This window comes from Myripristis murdjan, chromosome 11 (genome assembly GCF_902150065.1).
Source record: "Myripristis murdjan chromosome 11, fMyrMur1.1, whole genome shotgun sequence".
Classification (NCBI taxonomy): Eukaryota; Metazoa; Chordata; class Actinopteri; order Holocentriformes; family Holocentridae; genus Myripristis; species Myripristis murdjan.
This window is the reverse complement of record NC_043990.1, coordinates 4,323,662-4,344,615: the sequence shown is the minus strand read 5'-3', so window position 1 is coordinate 4,344,615 and position 20,954 is coordinate 4,323,662. Positions and strand designations below refer to the sequence as shown.

Sequence of the window (20,954 nt, the reverse complement as noted above, 5' to 3'; positions counted from 1 at the left end):
CAAAACATGGATACAATACAGTTAAATGGGCAAAACTAAATATAAAATTGATTGCAGAGCATTGAAAGTAACATAAGAATTGTGAAGGCAAGGCCAGACACAAAAACAAAGTCATAACACAGAGGTCAAACACAATTAATTAAAGATTATTACATAAAAACAAGTATGCAAAAATGGTTTTAATTAATGATTAATGAGATGATACAGATTCATCCAGCCTGAACTCCTCAGGCAGGTTTTGTCCAAAGTCCATTCATTCATTCATTCATTCATTCTGATTTATTTTGAACATGTAAAAGGAAAGAGAACATAAAAACAAACAGAGAGAAAGAAAATGAAATATTTTCCAACAATGAACAGAACATTTCAAAGCACATAGATATTCATGCATGTGTAGTTGAGTTGGAGCGTGTTTTTTTTCTCAGTGCTTACACAGTCAGTGACGCTGTTTTATTTTCAGATAGATAGCACGGCAGAGAAATCAGACACACAGCCTGCAACTGCTAAAATACTGCAACTTTCCTTTAAATGTGATCAGTAAAATATTGGAGAGAAAGAGGTGTTTGCCAGAACAGGCCAGAATTTAACTGTTCACCCATCTGGACTCTGTTCCTCTTCCCACAAACTGAAGAAAGACAGAAAAATGGAAGGACACACACATACATACATTTGCTGTAATAATTCAGACAGCAGATGTATTTGTCGACAGAAGTGGCTCCACACCAAAACAACCAGGAGGCTTTTCTCATGGACGGCGTCCCGTTTCTCAGGACGTTAAGAGCCGTTCAGGGGTCGGAGCCGCTTGTCCGCCAGGTCATGTTGAAACAGTAAAGCATTCATGAAAAATCACCTCAAAACCAGGGCTTGAAGTTTCCCGGAGACCCTTACTGTGTCTCAAACATGGCAGATGGGAAATGAGGCCTGCAGAGAAACCGTAAAAATCTGCTTGGATTGTTTTTTAGCGGCTGAGATGCCTGCCGTGGTAAACTCAGTCCAACGAACATGCAGCATGAATCGTAATGCATCCACTGAGCGAAAGCAACTTCTACCGTCTTAAACTGACAACATGCATCACTCTGACATTATTTATTCCCATAACAAACTGCATAAAAACATTTATGAACATTCAAACGTGTCACCTCATTGATCGTATGTAAAACAATAGAGCTGTTCAATGCCTTAACTGCTTCCCAGGTTGGATCGAACACATCATATGAGGCTGTGTGTAGGCAGAGGCAGCTCTGTGTGCTAGTTAATGCTGAAATCATATCTCAAAGTATCATTTCCGTTATATAAAAACAAAATGTCCATGAGATTTCCCCCAAAACCCTGAAAAGATGGAACATAATAAATTTTGTATGGATTCAAAGAGTCACTCAGCAGCTTTGTGCACCACAGCGCTTAAAAAAAAAAAAAAAAACGAAGAAAAAGACTTTGCCAAGTGTCGTTTCCATCACAAACACGGCCAAAATATGACCCATGAAATTTCCTGAAAATCGGAAAGGAGATGCATGGACGGCATACCGTAAATTATCCCAGGATTTTTACGGTTGCTTTCGATTCAAAACTGAGCGCTCCCATGCAGGCAGGTTGAAAAGAGTTACTTTCATAATAAATATTCTTCTAAAATGACATTATCGTCCAGAATCATGACAAGAAATAGTTACTTTACTGTCCCTGGACTTTACACCACACACACAAAGATGGGAGATGGCATTTAAAAGAATAATGTCAGGATTTTATGTCCTTTTTTAGCAGCAACATTGTTTATGAAGTTGCGGTGAACGGATTAGATTATTAGGGTTTAATAATCATATATGAGTTTTCCAATAAATTGAGCCAATTTTGTCCTGGGTCGGCCAGTGTCATCCACCTCTGATGTGATGGAAGTTCCTCCTGACTGCAGGTGCATAAAAATAGGATTTCTTTAAACATGTTATTTATTTATTCATCTAATCAACAGTGATTTTTTTTTTTTTTATAGTGGAGATGGGGCTGAAAGAGCTGCTAGCTGTTAGTCTGGTTTCAGTGGAGAGTTTTAGTGTCACGTGACAGTCTAAAAAACTGTCTCAAGGATAACATTGCATGCAAAACAGTGGATAATTAATAATTTTGGGGCATAAAAACGATTAAACTGAAAGATACTGAGTATTGCCATTGGCTGCAACACATTGGCTATCTGCTTCAATACAAAAACACTGGCGTTTTATTGGCCTTTAAAAAAAATCCCAGTGGTCATTTCTATACAAGCATCAAAAAATATTCTTTTGAATTTGTCATGATGGTATAGAATGGATTATTCTAGGATTTTTTTTTTATTATCAGTGGGGAAACTCAACACAGGGTGACACTGAGAAGACTTTGCATGGTATTATATACATGATGTAGAAAAAAAAAGACCATAAAATCCCAAAGTAGATCTCTGGATGGCGAACAAAAGGAGTCTGACAGGGTTTTATGAGCCGGAGGCGTCCAGCGGCTCTGTGGTGCTGCTGAAAGGGCAAAGTACAGCTTCCATGTTTCCATGAGCAAAACTCTGCAACTGTGACCCTCGCAGGTCCTGAGCATCCCAGAGGAGACTGAGGGATGGCAGGGAATATATTCTGACAGCGTTTTAAGGGTGAAGCTGTGTACAGCGTGTTGAAAAGACACTGCAGCATTCATATCCATCATAAATACTATAAAAATGTTTTATGAAATTTACGTAAAAACCCAAGATTGATGTACATGTGTACAATAAATTATGACATCATTGTAAGAGCTGCTCTCAGGCTTGATGGACACCACAGTCTGTGTTAAAGACGCTGCCAAGTATCATTTCTGTGACTGCGAGAGTCATAAAAATTTCCTTGAAAATCTCAAAGAACAGACACGGATGGCACCGAAGAAAACACACCAGGACTGTGGGAGCTGTTTTCTGTTTTCAGGGCAAAGCGATGCAAGCTGCAACTGCGACGCCATCGCCAAGTATCATTTCCGTGACAAATCCAATTACAAAATGTTCCATAAAATTCACTTAAAATCACAAAGATTTACAGATGACATCTAATAAATTAGGCCGGGACTCTGAGCCATGTTTGGAGGGCAAAGCTCTGTGCAGCAGAACCTCTAATGAAGACACTGCCAAGCTTCATTTCCATGACAAATGCTATAAAAATGTGCCACATAATTCCCCGTAATCCCAAAGGAGTCAAAAAGATGGCACAGAACGACAAATCTTACCCTTCCATGGAAAAGAGTATTGACTGCCTCTGGCAACGGTGGATAAAAATGGCAAGGCTTTTATATCCTGACTAACCGTTCCCTCCCTGACATCATTCTGTGTGTGTGTGTGTGTGTGTGTGTGTGTGTGTGTGTGTGTGTGTGTTTCTTGCATTCCCAGTGCTATCTCAGCAATGAGTTTACTGTTCAGCAACTCAAGAGTTTTTCCTCTGTCCTTGGGAAGCCAAACAAAAGAGCGTTGAACTTTTACGAAGCCACTTGAGACGCCGTCATGATTCATACACATAAACAAAGCCGCCGGGTCACTGACTGGAGCTCCGTTTCACACAATTTACGCCAAATCTAACATAATTCATACGCTATAATCGGCCTCGGCAAAACATCGTCTGAAAATTAAAAATGTACGAATGTGCCCAGAGAAGAATTTCATCCAAGAACTAAAAGAAGCCCGAGAAACCAAAAGGACACGAGGATAAACAAAAGGACAAAAACATCACAAATTTGCAGACATCATCTGAGAGAGTCATGTCTGTTCACACACCAGCACAGTTTGCAGGAACACAGAAAAAAACAACTGCATGGTTATTCCATAAAACAGAGAGAAAACCATATATGATGCCCTTTACATTTGTAACCATCATCATTTTTTGCAAAACAGTTTTCAAAAAAGAAAAAAAGACAAATACCCTAATAAATTACATATATTCTCATCAGGACTCATTAGATCTAAAGCAACTGTGAGAATAAGCTGCCGCCCTGCCGGTTTAGCCCAGGAGTTCTCGACTTTTTCCACATTAAGGGCCGACTGAGCGGTTTTTCCTTATTTTGTCTCTTCTCGTCACACTGTATTTGGACAGTCCAGTGTTGACACTAGTCCCTGCCATCCACTGCACTTAAAAAATTAATGTGCATATCAAATTTCATGGCAGTCTGCCCTGGAGACTTTGAAATATCAGTTTGACATGATGACCTAATGATGGCACTAAAGGGAAAGTTCATGGTGACACCACAACGAATAAGATGTGCTCATTAAAATTCACGGAAAGCTGCCCAGAAGAGTTTGACGAGTCAAATTTGATATATTCGCCTAACATTGTGGGTAGAGGAAAATTCACAGGCTGCACAAAACCAAGAGGATTCCTCCTTTTGGGAGAATGAATGTACTAATCAAATATTATGTCAATCAGCTGACAAGGACACATGCTCTCCCTCATCAGCGGTGCAGATCAGTGATTGATTGGCCTGAAAAGCTGATCAGGATTTCTGCGACCCATAACGTATCTGTTCAAAGTTTTGAGATGACGTGTGAATCCATCCAGAGGTTCAGAGCCTTTTTGTGATTTGCCACGCCCCCTTTTGGCCAATATGCAAGAGAAGGTCGGCATTTCTTCCCTGGCTCATGATCAACGGTCCCACCATATTTGATGGAAATCCAAGTGTTCATTTGGAAGTTATGTCGCTGTGTAACGAACAGACGAATGACAATCAGTGCATATAGTCCCATCAGATTGGGCACAATTACATTTCGTGATATCTTTCAAAGTTGATATTTTGGCCTGAGGGTGGCGCTAGAGGAACGGCCACCAAAACTGACAGGGTCCCTCCGCTGAGGAGCATGAACGTGGCCACCAAATTTCCTGGTAATGCAGCCAATAGATTTCAGGATTTGTCATCTTTAAATATATTGTTGAACGGACAAACCGACCGAGCGACTGATGGACCGACGTGGCCGTCCTTTGGCCCGCCGCCGGCCAACGGGGCAAAAATAATTCAAGAGCAGCTGAGCTTTTCTGTGGCTGCAGCTGCCATCAGAAACAGCTGCTGCCGTCTCCATCTCCAAATCTGTGAGGATCATAAACACAACAAATGCCAAGGGTTCAATAGTCACATTTATGTAGCCTGTTCGATTCTCAGTGTGGCTGTAAAATGTTCTCACTCTGCTGTAAAGAAAAATTCAGCCTCATTCAGCCTCGGTGTGATCTGCTCTCAGACTGCTCCTGGCCTTGGACGTGGTTGCGGCCACAATGTGAAAACCCAGATTCACACAGATAAGAAAGTTAACAGCCTCTCCTGCAGGACGAGGATATTCCTTCAGTCAGCTGTGACCGCAGCCGGCTATCAGCAGACAGCTCCATTAGCCCAGTTTCCAGCTCTGCGGATGGGGCAAAGCCGTCGGCAGCAGAGAGTCCAGAATCCACAAGATTGCCATCTCTGGGGAAAACTCCATGTGGATTTCTCAGCCAGCTGGGACAGATGATGTTTAACTAAATCAGTCAAGTTTATGTGTGGAGAGTTTTCCAGCATTTTGCCTGTTACACAGAGCCAGTTTCCTCCCGAAGCCTTCAGTTTTATCTGAGAGCAAAAAGATGCCGCTGTTGATTCCTTGCAATGAGACGTTTACTCACTTCAGCTGTGTAAATATGTCAGATAGGTAAGTTCCTCCAGGAAATGTCAGGAAATAAAAGCGTGCCAGTGTTTTTTTTCTCATTAAAGAAAACTGTGGACTTTGTTTCTCAGCTCAAACAGGTGACTGAGAAACTGCCCTGAACATGGTTTTCTAACAGGACTTGGTTTTCTCTTATACGTTCAAAAAATAAAATCCAGTTTCACATTGAACCAAGGCGGTGATGCTCTACTTTGTCCACCTCTGAAGCGTTCATGGTCCCACCGGTGAAACAGCAGATCATGCCAGACACATCCCCTCATAGCTGATCCATCTGCAGTAAAAACAAAACTAAACCGCATCTCATGCAGCTGAACAACTGCGGGGCCTCTTTTTCAGCCACACAGCCATGTCTGATGATGAAGAGCTTTGGATAAAAGGCTGATGATTGGTAATTTGTCACTGTGAGAGCATTTAAATGTCCAGGCTCTTTTGTTTTAAACCGGTCCTCCTTTCTTTTCCAACAAGCTCGGCTGTCAAACAACTGATAGAGCTAACAGTTCAGGCATGTGTGTCGCTGGAAGTGGATCAGAAATATGGAAACCTGCAGAGCATTCAGTGTCTAAGGATTATGTTTTTTCTCTCTCTCTCTGTTGGTGTTGTATTTGTTGTTTTTTTTATGCTCAATCAGTCCAATCCATCATCCATTGAGTGTCTTGGTCCATCCGTCCATTTGTCCATCCGTTAAGTCAACACTTTACTCTCAAAATCTAGACCTTTTCTCTGGTGCCACCCTCAGGACAAACATCTGACTTGTACACAACATATCTTTAAACGTAATGGAAGGATTACCAAGTAATTGACTAAGTGTACTCATGCTCCCTATAGAGAATGAACCCTATCAATTTTGGTGTCACCATCACCTTTCCCTTAGCACCACCCTCAGGCCAAAATGTCACATTTGATGTCTCACAATCTACTGGGCTGATAGTCATGCTCCTCAGAGGATGAACCCTGTCAGTTCTGGTGAACTAATGAGTTTTCCTCTACTGCCACCCTCAGGCCAAAATCACCTGCACCACCCTGACATGAGCCACGTTTGCACACTATCATCTAAATCTAACTAGCAGATTGCTATGGTGTGTATTGAGTGCATTCATGCTCCCCAAAGGAAGATTCCCATTGATTGGTTTGATGATCCCTTTACCTTTCCCCTTGCACCATCCATAAATGTAAAATTTGATATTTCAAAATCTCTCAGGCGGATTACCCTGCCCCAAACTTTGCAAAGTACACTCATGCTTCCCAGAGGATGAACCCTGTCAACTTTCGTGACTTTTCCTGTAAAATGTACAAACCCCACTCTCCCACCTCTTGCATTCCCAGATGCACCAGGCTTTGTGTTTGTGTTGCTCGGTGTTTTTTCTCTCCCCCTTCGTCTGTGCAGTGACACATTTTCTGCTGCTTCCATTATTTCCTAATCAAAAACGAAACAATTTTCACAGTGTCCCACTGGGAGATTTTTTTTGCCCCCTCATCATTAACTTTTACCTTCATTTGATGAATTTGTAAGGGCTTTTTGCCTGGAGTGCCCATTTATCCCCTGCTCCCTCAGGCAGCATACGGCTGTCAGACACCAAGCCTTCATTTCCAAAATGGCAACTACTAATAAATCCAGAAAATTATCTCTTTTTTTTTTTTTTTTTTTTGGACTGACAGCATTGTCCTTTTCAACTATTGGCTTTTAAAGTATTTCATAATGCTACAAGGTCAGCAACACAGAATTCGTAGTTTTTAATAACATGAAATCCACCAACCTGCAGCAGCAAAGTGCCACCTGACAGCGAGGATAACTGTGTCTCTCTCTCTCTCTCTCCATCTACTCATCAACCTCACTCGCCCCTCGCCTCTGTGTTTTATCCGTATGGCAAGAAGTTAGTTTCACCGAGTGTGGCTTAACGGGCTGTTGGAAGACATGATGGGTTTACGAGCCCCGTAAACGTGTAGATCCGCGATATCTGTGCCAAGAAAAACACCACAGGGTGAGCTCGCTGCCGCTTTTCTGTTCCCAGCAGCTTCAGAAGATAACGGAAGACCGCCTCCATAAAAACAGGCTTCGTTTGAGGCGTGCGAGGCGTTAAACGGTTGGTTTGGCCTCCATGACGGTCCACTGGAGAGCGACACCTTTTTACAATTATTGTACAGAACATAAACAGGGGAATGAAAATAAATGCATGGAGCTTACAGTAAAAGCCCTGTCTGTAATTCAGATGTTCGCTGCCCCGCCGACATCTTAACAAGTAAATTAAAGTTATACCGAGTCCTAAATTCTTGTGATTCTTGATACAAATGAAAGCTAGAAGGAAAATGTGATGTTTCAATTTCAGCTAAATTGAGCTTGTTTCATGAACCGCTCTTCAAGTGGACACAGTCGGCGGCATTTTAAGATCTAATAACTAATAAACTGTTAAATAAAAGAACTAATAAAATAGATTTTACAGCTGATTTTTTTGCAAGCATGCAAACGTGATCAAATGAGTCATGATTGTTGTTTTTTGTGCCCTAAACAAGTCAAACTCTTAAAGAATGCATGCAAATGTACCAAAAACAAACAAACAAAACAACACAACACAAACAACTATATGTCTATAACTATAACTATCTATGTTTTATGGAAAGAAAAAAATCATTTAAAGGACACAAACTGTAAAAGTGAGTCAGAATCCTAGGTTGCCTTCTATTCTTCGAAAAAAATATGACAATTTGGGACATTTAACATTAGACTCATCCAGCTGAGTTACAAAGCACCAGCACTAGTTGTAATGTTTTTCAAAATAATCCACAACATAAATTTGCATTTTGTTATGTTCAGTTAATTCTAAACATGTGTCCGGTAATCCGCCAGTCCTTTTATAGTAGCAGGTGTCAGTTTTGTGGTGGAAACGGTGAATATCTCACTTTGCTCTGAATCTCGTCACACTGTCAAATAAACCCTGCACCGGAGCTGAGAGACACGTGGCTCGCCGCTCTGTAATCTAGATTCAGATTAGACAGAGCAGCATCCGGAGTCGTAACATTTCACCCGGCGGGGCACAACCCTGACTGAGGGTGCCACACAACGTCCAGCAGGTTATGGTATCAATTAAGGGCTTACAAACCAATCAGCTGACCTGATCGTATTTCAAAAAACGAGCAGCAGGCGAGCCCCATGCTGACATATGCCAGCGATTACCGAGCACTCAAAGCCGCTATTGTGCTCTCTGATGGAGGCTGAGGGGATGATTCTTCACTGTCATCGGCCTTCTGGGTGCAAACAGCTCAGGAGTGAAATCAAATCGCATTTTTCTGTCTATACACACCAAGTACATTTCTGTGTACTACTACTGTTTGGGTATTTTTCACCCTCTGTAATTTCAGTGCTGCTTCAGGATGTTTAACCCTTTATAGGGCACTCATTGAAATACTTTGAAATTAAAAAAAAAAAAAAAACAACCCTAGACTGTTATTAGTGAACATGACATGATTTTATTACTTTTATAAAAAAAAAAAAAAAAAAAAAAAAAAAAATTAAATTTTCATTTTCCTATAGAAAATCAAAGCCAATGAGATTGGTCAAATGCCACAATCATGTGACCTGGGATGTAGAGCGATCTTTGCTGATTGGCTGGGTGAAGACCAAATGATTATTGAACTAACTGAGACAGGGGATGGGCCTGATATGTAAAATTTTTGAAATGACCAAAAATAGTCACTTGCCCTATAAAGGGTTAAGTTGACAAATTGCACTTGCATTTTAAATCGCACCCATTGCAGAGCATCACATATCTGATGGTGCCTTCAAGTCCATGTCGGAAGATCGTACATCAGACATGGGGCAACCACAGCAAGTTGAAAATATCATATACCTGAAAATAATATATTGCTCTCAGTTTTAGTTTTTGAAGTAGAAAGCCAGCATTTTTCCCATTATGAAACGTTTAGTGCCATCAGTATTTTCAAATTCTCTTGTAATAACAGTTTATAGAGTTAGTTACACATGAGCTCCTAACCTGTAAATACAAAATTCCCGTCTGCACTTAAAGACATGAAGAAACTGGGTACAAAGACAACAGGAAAAAGTTGAAAAACCCCCTGCAGAGTTACAACAGACTCTGGCTGTTCAACATGCGGCTCATCCAGCTGAGTCACAAGGCAGTAGCTGCTGCAAGCTTCTCCAAATAATCCACAGTACAAATTTGTGTTTATTATCTTGAGTCAATTATAAACATCCTGATGTGCACAATATTTCAAAACGGTTCAGCCGGGTCTTAAACTGTTTGCTCTTCCTTGTCAACAGACGCTCGCTGCCAGAGACGTGAGCGCACTGGAAACACACTTTTTAACCCTCACCGGGCCGAGCACGGTCAAATTCACAGAGAAGTTATATGTACTTAGAAACACATTAAAGGGGCTTTCGTCGAGTTAGACTCACTGTTCTGGTTGGCTGTCAGAACTAGAGGCTCCACCCCCTTCTTTGCCTATATGCAACACTATTGGTTAGCTCCAGTAAAAGTCAGGTTTGAGCATAGCAACCTCACTCCGCTCTGATTGGCTGTTTTACTGTGAACAAAGCGACAAACATTAGCAGCATAGTGCAGGACCACAAGAGCTGTCTGATGTCGGCCACGGAGCAGCTCCACAGGGTTTAAGTGCCTTGCTCAAGGGCAGTTGAGTGGTTGCCGAGGAGGGAGGAAACATGACACAGATGTGGCTCAGGAGGTAGAGCAGACGTTCCTGATTCTATATGAATAATCTTGGTTTCATACTAAAGATAACACCTGTCAGATTTCTGCAGGAGGTGCTCAGTCAGTCACTTGGTGTTTGACTTATGTTTTGTTTAGGTAGAAATGGTTATGCTGAGCCACCAGTCCAGCTTCCTTTGGTGAGAACAGTGTCACATGACTATGTTCTGAAACGCTAAATGCCCTGCGAGGCTGGTTCACCTCACAGCACGCTGATTTTGACACTAGTTATTAACAGGTTAAACAGCAGTTGCAAATTTATTTTCAGTGGTTTTTGAACGCCTCAAGATAGTCCAGATAATGTAACAGTAACAAGAGGAAGGAGAAGAAGAAAGTATTTGTATAGCACCGAAATGCAGTTCAAAGCGCTCTATAATACAGAAGTGACATGCACCAAGTGCTTACCATGTAAATAGTCCTAGAATGAACCTGCAAACAGGGATAGAAGACCTGTGATGTAATTTAACACAAGATGGAAAATCAGCGCTGATGACTTTAGCTGGGCTAATGTCAAATAAAAAACAACAAGGACACATTCACACCAAGTGGGTTTGCACTCGGTTTGCTCAAACCGTGCAGAGTTTAATCCTTGGGTCTGGTTCAGCGAGAGTGATGCCATTTAAAACCCACAGAACTGCACCGAAGACGCCCTAGAAGCTGAGTCACGGTGGCGTTTGAAGTCCAGCTTGTCCTGAGTGAGAACGTAATCTGCACCAACCACAGGAAACTACCCCGAGACACACGTGGCTTTAGGGAATAAAAAGACAGATGTTGAGCCAGCAGTTATTTTTTATTATTGGAAGAAGAGGCATAAAAACATGAGCCGAGGGCAAGCTTGGCAGATTCGTCTTAACGATGTTCTAAGAAAACAGAGTGGAGCGAGTGAGAGCATCTGATCTCAGAGTCACAAGCCGATCGGCTCTGAAGCCAACGCCCATGTGGAAGACACCAACACCACATCTTCTCCAGGGCTCCTTAAAATATTTGCTGCATTTTCTCGATCATTCCACTCGAAGCAGCCTCTCAGACATTTCTTCTCCTACCTCCTGGGAACCCTAACAAACGCTTCAGAGGTGGGTGTGTCGTTAGCAACAAAACAGCATACGAAACAACATCGAATCATCCGACACACACTTTGGCTGTGCTGTGCTGACATGAGCTGCAGCATGGCAACCTGCATCCCACAAGCTGCTGCTGCTGCTGAGGAGCAAAACCAGAAACTTCAAGCATCAATTTGCAGGAATGAGGCGAAAAAAAAACATATATTTTTCATGACAAAGCACCATTGAAACCTCAATTTTCAATGAGTTCATTGAAAACCATGAAAACCATCAAAAGTGTAGTTATGAGGTTGAGCTCATAAGGTTTGCATACAAAATATTGCAGTTACATTTTACAAGTGCATACCGTCTAATTCTGTTGGGCCTCTTTTTCTGATAAACTGGTGTAATCACATTTTGCTCTCTTCCATATTAATGTCATAAACATTTAATAAAACTCTGAAACACAGATGACATGTAGTAGACTTGAATCATGTGAGGATTATGCAGCGGTGGAAAGAGTACTAGAAATTTCTACTCAAGTGGAAGTATTGCTCCTTTGATGATATTTTTACTCATGTAGAAGTACTGCGGTAAAAATCTATTAAAGTAAAAGTAAAAAGTGGCTCATTTGAAATGCGCTTAAGAGGAAAAGTTATTTTTAAGTATTTTAAGTTTTTTTAGAGGAAAAACTTTGTTAGGTGTGATCCTTACCAATGAAATTCTAAAAGGACGAGAGCACAAAGTTCCAGCTAGATTCTTTTACGTGGAAATTTTGGAAAATTCAAAAAGTATGCCAAAAAAGTAAAGACAGATTACTCCTTTAATCTTTGCTAAATAACCATTTATTGCGAAAGGCCACGCAAGATGTCAGTAGAATCTGTTCTCTGTAGTGGATTTGATTTAAAATGTAGCAGCAAAAATGTACTTAGGCAAAAGTAAAATTACTAACTTTAAAAATGCTCAAAAAGTACAATTACACAAAAAGCTACTTAATTACAGCATTTACGGCATATTAAAGATGATTAAAAAGCGCGGATTAAAAGCAACCAAAATATTTAGGAAAAATCTTGCTTTAGGTAAGTTAAACTCACAGTTGTCATGATTTAGGAATTGAACCCAGATCATCAGGGATGAGGATGGGTGTATCCACCCTTACACATTTTTTAAAATCCCAACTGAATGTCTGCTTCCTGTCTGTAGTCGTGTCTTCAAAATATTTTGGGTCACTAGGCTGTCCATGTGGGGTCATGGAAGCGTTTCGAAATTTGTGTCCCAAAACAGAGCTGAGGCCGGAAAGTGAGTTTTCCAAGAATCGCTGCACCTGCTGAAGTAATCGTCGAGTCATTGGCTGGACTGATCAACAACTAAATCAATCCCCTGCAGATACATTATGATCATTTTGAGCTACTTTATGATAATTTTGAGCTGTATGACAGGGTAAAAATCAAACTTATTTTCTCTTTAACTAAATAAACCACTAACCTCTATTTCACTTGTTCACCAAGACTGTCCACTCACAAACATATGTGATCAATCTGCAGGAGAAGGCATTAAAGAAGTGGAAAATGACTAATTGGATTGGTATTTGTAAAGGCTGTGTTGAGGATAGAGCGGGCCGCCGAACAAAGAAAACACAGTTAACCTCACTCCATGAATCAGTCAAAACCAAACTGTCACCGACATAAAAAGAGGCCAATTAACTGCTTCACTGCTTTAGATTAGAATGGAGAAACTCTCTCTCTCTCTCTCACACACACACACACACACACACACACACACACACACACACACACACAGACACTCGCGTGCAGACTGCATCGTACACAGACAAAATATATGCACACGCACACACACACACACACACACTCGCAGACGGTCTCGACATGTCCATGTAGTGTAATTTCAACCAAACACAGCAGTGTGTGAGCTGATCTGAGCGCTAATCTGCTCCTGACATCATGGGATTATAATGTGGATGGAGAAGTCTGGACACCTCCAGGAAGAACCACCAACCGTCCATGGCAGAAATATAACAACAGCAACAATATAACAACAGCAACAACACGACAACAGCAACAATATAACAACAGCAACAACATGACAACAGCAACAACACGACAACAGCAACAATATAACAACAGCAAAAAAAATATAACAAAAGCAACAATATGACAACATCAGAAATATAACAACAGCAAAAAAATGACAACAGCAGAAATATGACAACAGCAACAATGTGACAACAGCAGAAATATGACAATAGCAACAATGTGACAACAGCAGAAATATGACAATAGCAACAATGTGACAGCAGCAACAATGTGACAGCAACAACAATGTGACAGCAGCAACAATATGACAGCAGCAACAATGTGACAGCAGCAACAATGTGACAACAGCAACAATGTGACAGCAGCAACAATGTGACAGCAGCAACAATGTGACAACAGCAACAATGTGACAGCAACAACAATGTGACAGCAACAACAATGTGACAGCAGCAACAATGTGACAGCAGCGAGGAGGAAGAGAGAGTGATGGACGGCCGCCCGCTGAGTCCTGTAAAGGGAATAAAAATGGAGCTGATGAGAGGATGTGAAGAGTAACGAGCCAAGTCGTGTTCAAATTTATGAAGACAAAGAGGCAAAAAAAAAAATCTGCCAAGCAGCAGAGAGAGAGAGAGAGAGAGAGAGAGAGAGAGAGAGAGAGAGAGAGAGAGAGAGAGAGAGAGAGGATAGAATCGATGGAGTAGAATAGAGCTGGAACTGGAAGGGGCTGGAATAAACCAGAATAGAACAGAACAGAGTAGAACATCTCAAATTAGAGTGGAACATTACAGAATGCAAGAGTACAGCACAAATTAAATAAAACAACATAAGTTAATACATTTGAATAGAAAAAAATAGAATTGAATAGTATAGAGCAATTTGGAATAGAATAGAATAGCACAAATTAAATAGAACAGAATAGAAAGCAAGAGCACACCACAAATGGAATAAAACAATAGAATAGAATAGAATAGAATAGAATAGAATAGAATAGAATAGAATAGAATAGTACAAAGTAAATGGAACAGCATAGAACACAAGAGTACTGCACAAATAAAATGAAACAATAAAACAGAATAGAACAAAGCAGACTGGAAGAGAGCAGAATGCAATAGAGCAGACCATGGCAAATCAAAAAAGCATAGAACAGAATAGATCTCAGTAGAAATATATAGCATAGAACCGCCATAGAGCAAATGAAAACAGAATATGATACAACACAACACTGCAAAATGAAAAAACAGAATAGAATATGAAACAATCGAACAGAATAGAATAGAATAGAATAGAATAGAATAGAAGAGATCAGAGTGAAGCAGCAGAGTGGCATAGGAGATAAAGCGAGCGCTCGTCAGCCGGGAGGAAAAGATGCAGATGTGGGATGCTTGTTGCTAGGCGAAGCACGTAAACACTGTCAAAAACATGGCCGCTGCCAGAGGGATGACATCACCACCGGCCCACAGCTGTAACACAGAGAGAGAGAGAGAGAGAGGGAGAGAGAGAGAGAGAGAGAGAGAGAGAGAGAGAGAGAGAGAGAAAGCGAGCACAGCATTCATCAGCTGCTGTTTATCAGACGTCCTGACAAACAACGCGGCCCGTCACAACAACAGCACCGATTCGTGAATGAATTGTCAACAGCAGCAGGAGGGGAGCGTTCCTCTGTCTCTCCCATCGATAAACTGAAAAGAGTCTGGATGGCAACACACACACACACACACACACACACAGGCTCTGTCAAAGTGGTTTGATTGACCACTCCACATCCTGGAACTATTTTCTGTTGCCAGGTGACATCACATCGACTTGTGTGGCATCCTCCGCTCTTAAAAATGATCTCAGAGCGTCCATGTCAATATGTTTGACCTTTCCGGTTGAAAGGCAGTTGCTGCACTTTTCAAAAAGACAGGCATTAACAACAACTCATGTCGTCAGGTTTGACTGATGTATCAGGACCATAGAGATCATATCTGGTCCCGTCTGCCTCTCATATGATGCAGTTTGATTGATTACAGGTTTGTTTTGGAGTTGATCAAAGCTGCGCTGGTTGTCTGTGGGTATCCTGAACAGTCTGTCAGGATTATTATCAGTGCTTATTAATGGGTTTCAGTGGAGTCTAGCTGCTGTTGCACAGGCTTTTCCAGCCTCCCAAGATGAAGACTGAAAAAGCCAGGTGTGTCACACCTTGGTGGGTTGCTGTTCTAATGGAGGATTCTCCAGGTAAGAGGAAGGCTTCTCTGCAGAGGAGACGGATCTGCTCGTGCTCCAAGTGAAAGCTCCCGAGCAGATCATCTACGGCGACAGCAGGACTCCATCTGAGCTCCCTGAGGTGAAGCAGCGTCCCTGTGTGTGGGACAAGCAGAGCGGACGCTCACCGGCGCCCCCTATGGAGGCCACCATCACTGTCTGGATAATGAGCTTCAGATGGCAGAGAAACCTGCAGCACTGACCTCAGAGCTGCTGTTTGTTGCTCAGTCACTTTCAGCCTCAAGACAGCAACGCAGCAACACTGCAGCTGAGCTCAGCTCATTTTAAGAGCAACAGCCCATGGAGCTCAGACGGACATAAGACATTTTGTTGTTTCCACAACGTGAAAATGACGATTAAGCCGCTTGGAGACTAGAAAAGACACCTGCATCATGCTACTTTGCAAGACAGGGCGCCATTTCTGAGCCCGGAGCCGCTGCAGCTTGGCTTTGAACCCAGCCCTGACCCCTCACTGCAGGTCATGCCCTCTCGCTCTGCCCTGTCTTTCCTGTTTCTCTCCACTGTGACTGTCTATTAAAGCAGAAATTCCCAAAAATAATCTTAAAAAAAGACCATGGTGCAAATAAAGCAGTGTGTGTGAGAGCGAGAGTGGCGCTTTGCATCTGTGACACTGGGTCTTTGTAAATGAATTGTGTCACTCTCATTCATATGGAAATGGGTAAAAGCATGATGATGCACTTTAATTGGTTTAAGATGATATTTTCAGTGGTAGGGACTAGGGGCTTACAATAATAACAGAGGGATCACTTAAGTAAATAGAGGCAAATTAATGAGGACAACCGCAGACGTCCCTAAATACACAGTGTGAGTCCTTAGGCAATGCAGTTACTTCCACAACCCTCTTCTCTTATTCACGATGAAGTGCACATCCTCACATTGAATGAGCCATGAAGCTGCACAGAGTCTGCACTTGCTTATAGGGTGAATCGTGAATTATTAGTGTCTCCACTGTAATTATGTCACCCTTATTCGTATGGAAGTGGATAAAAGCGTCGTGACACACTGACACTGTTCCAAGATGACCTTTGGAACTCGAATCACCAGGCAACCAACATAGTAACCGGCATGGCAACCCAGCTGTGGACGATTTACTTTTACAACACGGCATCCATTCATTATAAAAATGGAAGGCAGCAGCATTCCCGGTTGAGTAATTGGGCAAAATGCAGCTTTTAGTACAGGGGAGATTGCGAGGCTTTCCAGTGCATAAATTAAATAATAACAACTCGATGTTCTTTTGGGTTTAGCAACCCCTGAGCGGCAGGCACCGTGAAATGATCCTGACTGAAATTATGGAAATTAGTAAACTGCAAGAACACAAAGTCACGATATGGCATGAAAAGAGAAGATGAGAAAAACACTGATTAGGAAAATGGAATGTCAGGAGGATCGGTCTGTATTAGCAGCAGTGTGTGTTTTGATGTGAAATGTGCTGCTGATGGTGCTGAATATACAAAATACAGGCTACTTTAACACACACTGCAGCTTCTCCCCTCTGTTTGGAAGCTCAGGCAATAGTAAATTTCACATCATTTACCCAGCGGTGTGGAGGCTCGACAAAGACAAATGAGGTGATGCTTCAATTTCTAAAACCTCTTTGCTCTCCTTAGTCCTTCGGGGACTTCCCAAGGTCATATCAACTCCAGACCACTGTAAATCAATTCGCCACCCCTAGAACCGCCCCAGCAGGACAAGACTTCACATCTTAATCCACTACAACTCTTTAGTTCATCTTTGGTTGTGTCACTGGGTACGGGGCCCAAACTATTTTGGGGAGTTGCCGAGGTTCTGTCGGCTTGGGACGACTTCAAATCGGCTCAGCATCCCCAAAAAGCAACCGTGGTGATGTTACTTTTTGTCTAGCATTTACAATTTTGCAAAAGTACTGTTAAGGCACTTGATATGGTGCCCTAAACTATGGCTCAAGAACTGTTTGGCCAGGTCTTATCGAGGTCAGACCATTTTGAATCGCCTCAGCGCCCTCGGAAATCCCCCATAGGACTTGATTCCACATCTCTAGCTACTACAGTTCCTTAGTTATGAGACTGACATTTTGGCCTGAGGGTGGTGCAAGAGGGAAGGATGTTGGGTCAACAAAATTGCCAGGTGTCATCATCTACGCAACATGAATGTTCTGGAGATATGGTGCACTGGACCTACCGTGCTGTGTCTGTCTTTTTAGCACTGCTGTAAGTTCACACTGGAATCAGCAGCCATGTCTCCTAAAAATTATCTTCTCATACAACTAAACTGTGTTGTCACAGATTACGTATGTTTGTGTCATAAGAAAGTTTGTTTGTGTGAAATCCTCGTCAGGATAAACATAAAAAGCTTTTACTGATCAGTAGGGATGCCTCTGTCCTGCTGCATAAAATTTTGACCTTCAAATCTCAAAGTAATCCAAAAAAAACCCAGTGACTTCAAAAAGTTGAATGATTAAATAAGTGAGTGCATACAAGGAATTCTATTAAATATATTATTGTAAAACCACCCTGTAAAACAGACTTTCAATTCATTTCACAGTCCCCATGTGGCTTATCGCATGCATAACATCAACTTTAAATGAGAGAAAAAATAGAAAACTTTAACTTACAAACCACAGAGCAAAACAAAACAAAACAGTTTCAAGACTTTCACATTACATCACCATTTCACTTCAGGAATGCTTCTGTTACGCTCCAGTAAAGCTAGTGTTTGGGAACTCCAAAAAAAAAAAACAAAAAAAAACAGCGTCTGTGCCCACCCACATCTCAATGCCCTGCAGACAGCTTGGTGTTTCCACTCAGTCTGATGAGGCTGTTCATGCATCCTAATGATTACAATGTGATGAAGTGTTTTTTCTATTACTGGGAGCTCCACTGAGAGCCACAAATGTGTTTGTTCCCTCGCTGTGACTCAGCTGGCTGAACCCGAGTCGGCAAACCATCTGAGCGCACTTCATGGAGTTAATTATGAGGGAGGAAACAGTTTGTTAGACACTCCCCCTGCTGGTCACGTTGCCACTCCACTTGCCACTCACACATTGCACTCAAACACCCCAGTTTAACCAGCTGCACTGGATGGTCCTCAGATGCTGGGTCAGATATTATACTGGGTGGTCAAATTCACAGTTTTATTCTCTCCCAGGAAGTCCCAAGAGGAACCCACCTCATTCCATCATGTAGGTGCTTTGAAATACCTAATGTAACATAAATCAAAGGAAAAATAACAGTGTAAAATAAAGCAATATACAATACATATATACAAACTGTGAGGATTCAAGCACTGGACAACTGTAAACTGTTATAATTTCAGTTAAATGCATATTACTACTTATATTCTGCACTTTACAAACTGCTGAAAACTGTGAATTTCCTTCGGGATGAATAAAGTATCTATCTATCTGTCTATCTATCTATCTATCTATCTATCTATCTATCTATCTATCTATCTATCCATCTATCTATCTTTAAAAGCACAAATGTAATTGACCAACTATTAATCTGGTAACCTGTTCTGTCTTGTCAGTGACAGTGTAGCGGGATTATTCTGTGTCTAGTTTTTAACGGTTGATTAGTGCCTTTTAATTTTAATCAGACCTGTGCATAATGAATTGAACCAAACTGCATATCTCTGCTGTCCTGTGAAAGGTGAAATGCTTTAATCTCGGTTGAAGGATTACATGTTCTTTCCTGTGTTGAGAAAACTCTAAGGCCCTTGGGCTTTTGAAACCCTTTTAAGCTTCACTGGATAAACTCATAAACACATGGTTGTCAGTTTAAACACAAGGAAGTTTTTTTGCATTCCTGACATTTCAAAGATACAAGGTTTTCATCCAAACAGCAAAGACGTAAATGTGCTAATGGTTGAGTCTTGGATTCCTTTAAAATAACAGAAGTTTCTCCTCCATTCTGCCCCGACAGAAAGAGATTGACCAGCAGATCACAGTCCAGGTGGAGGGCAGCCTGACCACATTCACCCAGACAGGCCTGGCAGCCGGTCAGGAGTACACCGTCACCGTCACCGGGGAGATAGACGGCAGGATGGGCGCTGAGAGCTCCACCGAGTTCATTACCCGTGAGTTGTTTTTATTTATTTTCCCTTTATTATCTGAGGGGAGGCGCTTCTGACTACATATGTCTGTATTCAAGAGATTTGCATGGAGATTTGGACAGTGCTACATGCTTTTTAACATCTTGTGGAGCAGAAACTGAGGGAGAAGTGTATTGAGCCTGTTTTGCAGGGTAAATAAAGATTAAAAACTGGGTGGATGCTTGTCTTTCCCATGTAATTATTCCCACAGCTACACCATATGTTACTTGGCAAACGGAGAATATAAAATTGAAAGTTAGGAATTACATTCTGGATGCACAATTAAACATTTTTATAAATAAAGCAGGATCAACAGATGGAAATTCACAAAAGAATAGTTCATTCAGCAATAAAGGGTGATCTTGTTCTTCTTCTGCTTCTTCTTCTCATTCTTTTTGCTGAACCACTCAGTCATCTCCGGTCCCACTAACCTCGAAGTTGTGAAGACGACCACCACCTCTACAGTGGTCCAATGGGAGCAATCACAGGGCGAGATTGACAGGTATCGCTTGACCGTCTCACCCAATGATGGCGTAGGCAGGAGTCAAGAAATTACCGTCCCATCTGGCAGAGACTCCGCCCAGATCGCGCAGCTGGAGGCGGGGCGTTTGTATGACATCATACTTGTGGCAGAGAAGGGCAGCAGTCAGAGTCAACCAGTAACCACCCAAGTAACTCCTGGTGAGTAGGACCCAGGGGAGTTCGTCTGGACTGGTGAAGCGTATCGATAGGTGTGTTTGACCATGCTGAATTCTGAAATTGATTTGAAACAGATATATGTCACAGTCTGTCTGGAAAGTGGCACTGTGAAAGTTCAGATTGCATCAGTTAGTGAGAGGAAATGAGACGAGGAAATGAGAGAGGATTAGCAAATGTTTCACATATGTGTCTCAAAGTTCATATAAATTGCAATTTTGGAGGCATAACAATACTGCAAAGACAAAGATAACAACTAGCACAATGAATCACAGAAGGAAGAAGAAAAATAAGAATAGAAGCCAGAGACAGCTGTTAAAATCTGCTGTTAAAAATGAAGGGTAAAAAAAGAAAAGAACAGAAAACCCATGAAACAAGCTGCATTCGTTCCTGCTGTGACTGTATCCACGGGGGAGCCCACCGTGCTTCTGGCAGAAGTGAGCTG

At 41.7% G+C, this 20,954-nt stretch overlaps 1 protein-coding gene across 1 annotated transcript in view; it reads left to right on the top strand.

Moving 5' to 3' along the window:
* Positions 1–20,954, top strand: part of tnxbb (tenascin XBb) — a 55,211-nt gene that overhangs the window by 15,215 nt on the left and 19,042 nt on the right. The window contains exons 6-7 of the mRNA XM_030063887.1: positions 19,645–19,798; positions 20,225–20,494. Coding sequence (XP_029919747.1) covers positions 19,645–19,798; positions 20,225–20,494 — 424 coding nt within the window. The remainder of the gene's footprint in view (positions 1–19,644; positions 19,799–20,224; positions 20,495–20,954) is intronic.